Source organism: Gallinula chloropus, assembly GCF_964237585.1.
Source record: "Gallinula chloropus genome assembly, chromosome: 2".
NCBI classification, from domain to species: domain Eukaryota; kingdom Metazoa; phylum Chordata; class Aves; order Gruiformes; family Rallidae; genus Gallinula; species Gallinula chloropus.
The window spans coordinates 19,844,985-19,850,750 of record NC_140086.1 but is presented as its reverse complement, the minus strand read 5'-3'; the positions used below and the strand labels follow the sequence as shown (position 1 = coordinate 19,850,750).

Here is a 5,766-nt window from a genome sequence, read left to right as displayed (position 1 = left end):
GTGGGAAAAAAAAAAAGGATAATTTGGAAAATATTTTTGAAAATATTTGCTATTCCCGATACTTGAGACTTAATTCGTGACTGATAAGGCTGTGACAGTGAATCACGTGTTTTTAGTAAGACTCTGCAGCCAGGGGCTGTATAGACAGAGCTCTTCACTCATGTTTGGCTTTGGCCAGGATGCACACATATATATATATATTAACATACATATATATGGACACAGATATATATAGATAGATATATAGAGAGAGATAGATATATAAACCACTGTTCCATAAGAACTGACAGCGGTACATACAACAATCTTTGTTGGTTTTCCAAGCACTGCAAGAACACTTTAATGTTCCGCAGAAACCAATTGATAATAAAGCAAATATTATCCGTGGTACAGGTCTTTGGTTACTGTGCCACAGAACTGTGATTACTAACATGGACCCTTGATCATGCCCCATGTTAAGTGAGTCCTGTGTCCGCCAGTCCAGCTGCCTGATATTTAACCTTTGTATTTCCTTCCTGGTTTTTACAAATTATTTTTTTTTTATTGAACAAGCCCCAGAAAGCTCCTCTCTGACCTTTCCTTGCCAGTTATGAGAAGGCAGACATTCTGGTGACATCAAACTCAGTTTCAAAAGGACTAGTAAGATGCAGACAGCTCCAGTGTAAGCAAAGCCTGGCAGCTGAGCTTCAATTTCTTCTGGCATCTGTACTGAAGTAGAAGCATTCAGTCTCAGCATCCCCATGCTTTTCAACTCTGTAGGTCTTTTGAGACTCCAAACAAGAGGTCAGTTAATTCAAGTTACAGCAGTTTTCATACAAAGACATCTGTCCACCAGGAACTACACTTCTTTTATATGGGCCACGACAGCTATCAGAAGTTAATGACTATCGATCATTGCTAATCTGAACTGAAATGGAGCCACTGACCTCACGCTGAAAGAGCCTTTTGTCTCCACCCAATACCATGAACCATATGTTTCCCTGCCCCTTGCCTCTTATTTTATATTTTAAATAATCATCACTAATTGTACAACTGTTTGAAAATACGGGAGATTTGTGGCAAGTCATGACCAAGTCGGGTTCTTTTTTCCCTTTGCTCTCACTCAGTAGAAGAGAAGGGGTCACCTTAAAATGAAAGGATAAAACCCCATCTCTCTTAATTAAGCATTAACCCTGCCATTTGATTATTGGTCCTGCTTCTTAACAGCCCACCAAGTAGACTGTTAATATTCCTGCAGGCTGCAATAATTAACAGCTTCCAAAGTGTCAAGGTCATTCCTGTTCTATATGGGAGTAATAAGAAAATTATATAGGCAAGACACCGATGGAATGTTTTATATTAGGATAAAGGAGTATCTGAACCTACTTATCACAAATCTCTTTTTATTCAGTGGTTTTCATTATTTTATATCAGTTGCATTTTCTCTGGCACATTTTCCCTTTACAACAAGTGCTCATAAACTGCAAACATTCGATTATAGAGCTTAAGAAAAACCCATTCTTGTCAGACAAATAAACTGCATCACCAGCTATCTTTAGCCACATCTGTTTTCTTTAATGAAGCATATTTTCCTGTAGAAATGCTGCCTTAAAAATCATGACCACACTAATTATCTATGGCAAGCACATCTTCCTCAACTAACGACAGCTCGAGCATATTATCATTTGCACCAGACTTCATTCTGAAATTGAAAGACCCATAGAGCTTCGCAGACTCCTTGGAGGATGCAAACCTGCTCCTCCGGTACAGCTCCCCTTTCCACATGGACATCATCAACAGGCTGGAGAGCACCACTCCCCCCAGGGTTAAGAGACACAGCCCAGCAATAACACAGCGGTCCAAGTGAGCCCCAATCCTAGCACTCTCGTTCTCCAGCCTCTCCATCTCCCGGGCAGCCACGGTGTTGGGATCCACAGTCACGTCTCTGGGTACCACGTAGGAGATGATCACCAGCAAAATGCCACTAACCAGGAACAAAATGGCACTAATGAACCCATAGTCCACGGATTTCCCAGCCGCCACCTCTGAGGCAGCATCGTCCTCCTCAGAGACCAGAGAAGGAGAATCATGCACCCACTCGGGCAGCATCTCCCTGCAGGAACGCTGCTGCAGAGGGGCATCCTGGCAGCGGCTGTCTGTAGGACTGGGGGGACTTCTTGCATGCTCCAGGTTTACATTTTCATCCACATAGGTGAATGACGTCTCAAGTTCCTGGGCACAGCAGCAGGCTTTCTTCTTTCCCCCGTCCTGTTCCCTGGGCAAGTGCTCGGGTGGGTGGCAGGGCTGGGAGGTGCCAGGGGATGCAGGGTGCTCCTGGGGAGAGGTGCCTGACAGGGAGGGCTGGGATGCCTGGGACGACTCAGCCACAGAGCCCCTCTGCAAGGACTTGCAATGCCTTTCGCAGTGCAGGGCTGCCACGGATGTGGCTGCTTTGGGGTCCGCCTCGCCCCCCTCATGCTGCTGCTGCTGCTGCTGCTCCTCATAGGGAAGGGGGGGCAGGCTCCAGCCAGCAGTGGTGCCCAGTGGCGCCTGCCTGCTCTCCTCAGCCAGGTAGAGAAGCTCCATGCAAGCCATCGACCTCCTTCCGGCGAGTTCGGACTCCTGGGCTATTGCATCCTTCAGCAAACACCGCCCCTGACCTGCTGAAGCGGCTTCACAGCACCAGAGCTGCTGTATCCCAGAAATCTTCTACTCTTTCACCGTTTTGTTAGGGACATGGCTTGTGTCAGCTGTTAAATGATTAAACAAATCCTCTCTGACATTCATTTCTTTTGGGTCTGCAAATGAAATAGCAGAGGGGAGAAAGACAACAACAACAAAGCCAAACCCGACAACCTCCCAACGATACATTAATAAACCAAAGAGAAGATAACACAAGCGTAATACATCAGTCTTCCTCTCAACTGTTCGAGGGGAGATGGCAAACATGATTGTTTTAACCACGCATTTAAAACTGCAATCCTCTTGCAGATCCAAAATCTATTAGGCAGTCTAATCAACCTTTGACACCGATATCCAATTAAGGCAGTAAGTCATCTACAGAGCACGGGATAACCAGTATAACTGCGTAAAATGTCAGAGAAAAGAGACATCTCGTCGTTCAGAAGCCAGTAACTCCCCCACCCCCTTCCGAATAAGGAATTTTAAACTCAGATTCTCAGACTAATTAGAAAGAAACACGCAAATCCCATGTAGCTCAGTAATCCAGGATCTGTATTCTCTGGTGGAAATCTGATAATCCTATGGGAAAAGCAGTGCTTTCCTATAGCAGATCTCCAGTTTGATTAAGAGCTTTCGGAATGAAATTATGCCTCAAAGACTGATGACTCAAAGACGGATATTACTTCTCATCTGCAATTAATTCATTATTGCCCCCTTCTTCTGTGCCCCATCCCCCCTCGAGGCCAGTGCCCGGTGTCATTAGGAAACGCCTGCAGCCCAGTAAATGTGTTGCACGCGTAGCAAACACATGGGTGCCTACAGCATATACGTGATCGATAGCAGACGCTGGTCACTCACGCTCTTCTCGGGATCTCAGCGGGAACCGGCCAGGCTAGGAAATGCGATCCCCGCCGGCGAGGGGAGTAGCTGGCTCTACACGCAACTGTGCGACCCGAGTGACACGGAGGTTACACGCGCGCAGACACGCACACACACGCACACCCCGGCAGGCAGGAGCACGCCTCCTCCTCCTCCTCCTCCGCCTCCTGCTCCCCGCGGGGCTCTCACCTGCCCGGCACGACGGCTGGCCCGCCCGCCGCGCTGCCCGCCCGCCGCGCTGCCCGCCCCGCACACCTACCTCCCTCCCTCCCGCCTCCGCCACCGGCGGCGCCCGCTGCGCCCCACGCCCTCTCTGCGGCCAGCGCCCCGGGGCACAGCCGGGCGGCGGCGGCGAGCCGAGCCCAGCCGGGCAGTGCTGAGGCGAGGCGGGCGGGCGGGCTTGCCGGCGGGCGGGCGGGCTGCGGCGGCACGCTGGGAGTTGTAGTCCGCAGGCGGCGGGCGGACGCGCCGCTGCGGCAGCGCAAGGAGCCGCGCCTGCCCGCGCCCGCGCCCGCGCCCCCGCCCCCGCGGCGCCTCCGGGCTGGGGGCGTGAGCGGGATCCCGCCGCTGCCCCCCGGGTCTCGGTGGCGGGGTTGGAACCGTAGCGCTCGACGCCCTGCGAGCCCCGGGTTCCTGAGGTGGGTTTGGAGAGGAGCTTCAGTAGAGAGCCCTGTGAGGTCGCGCTGGTGCGTGTGTCTAGCTCGACCGTCACCCCGCGTTGTGGTTTTTTCCATAGTCGTGGGAGCTCCCGGCTTGCTCCGTGGAAAGACAAAATCCGATTCTCAAGAGGTCGCAGCGCTCCCAGAGCTGAGCCTTCATGAAACGTGCTCGGTGCCGCAAGACTTAAAGGAAAATCTCAGGTGCTCACTCCCCACACGCTTTCCCAGGCAGGCATAAATAAATGAGTGTTAATAAAAAAAGGGGCTGTTCCAAAAAATTACCTAAGAGAATGAATGACCCGCTGGTATGAACCTTCACAGACGTTCCTTGCCACTGCTTTCTCTGAAGTGATACACGAGGATATGGAAACAAATGTGTGGAGGAAGAGGAGATGGAGATTTAACATAGACACTGCTGCTGGGGATAGACCTGGCTCTGGGGATGGAGGGAGGGTGCTGACAGGAGCATGGCCATGGGAAGTAGAAGTGGGCAGCATGTGTCTGCATGGCTACCTGGGCGGGAAAGCAGGGGTACGAGAGGGAAGGTGAGCTGGGAAGGCACCAAGTGAGGCAGAAGAGGGGACAGACTGTCTGAAGGACTTGTCCTGACACCAGAGGAAAGGACAATTCTGTGTAAGGAGCCTTTGCCAGTTCTGAAACACTCCATGAAGCAAACAAGTCAAAGTTTTTAAGAAATACTGCTGAGACCCCAAAGACCCTGCACAGAAGATTCAAATCCTTGTGTCAATAACTCCCACGAATACCAGAACTACTTGCCAGGACACGGCAATACCAGGGGAGTCCCAGCACGCATCTCAGATTGCTCAGTGCTGTAGGCTGGTTTGGGCCACTGTTTCAAAGCAGCTCTGGGCATGTTTCCATTAGCAGAGTGCAGATTCAATGCACTGAATGGTGTATTAGTCACTTTCTGAAGAAAAATTGTAAGGAGAAAATTATGGAGTGGGGAAAACAGCAGAGATTGTCCTTGGAGCTTTTGTATCAACGCCTTTGAAATAAATATAAAGGAGCAAATAAAACCTAATCAAAGAAAAAAAAAGCCTATCTGAAAATTGCTGAAATACTTTAAAGCAAAAGCAAAGATGGAAACAAAGTTTTTAAGGATATTGCACATTTCCATTTGGGAAGCAGCAGGATAGGAACACTGACACCACAAGCTGCACTTGCCACATCCTATAGACAAGTCTTAATTAAGTGACTGACAGGACAAAATGTGGGGCTCAGCCACAGCCATGCAGCCTGGAAGAAAGCAAGCACCCCTGCGGGGCCCCAGCACAACCTGCAGAGCCCTTGGGTGGGCAGTGTCTTTCCCATAGCTGATACAGAGGAAGGAAATTGTTGTCAGTGCAGAACAAATGGCTGCGTCATTGATCTTTCAAAGCCCAGGAGCACATATTCTTGAATGCTTCCTAGAAACTTAAACTTGCTATTTAACCACGCACAAAAGTCTTGCTGCTCTGCCACCCACTCTCCTCCCCATTGTGTGCTGGCTTGTGTTGGGCAAGTGTATTAATTTGTTGCTAATAATTACAATCTCTCAAAGGAGCAA

The 5,766-nt window shown here is 49.8% G+C and overlaps 1 protein-coding gene across 1 annotated transcript; it reads right to left on the bottom strand.

Annotated features, from left to right (window-relative positions):
* Positions 1-1,605: 1,605 nt before the first annotated feature.
* Positions 1,606-2,574, bottom strand: TMEM74 (transmembrane protein 74; the record flags this gene model as incomplete). Its single annotated transcript, XM_084279886.1, has 1 exon — positions 1,606-2,574. One exon carries the CDS (start codon positions 2,572-2,574, stop codon positions 1,606-1,608), a length of 969 nt encoding a protein of 322 aa, XP_084136012.1.
* Between the last annotated feature and the right edge of the window lie 3,192 nt (positions 2,575-5,766).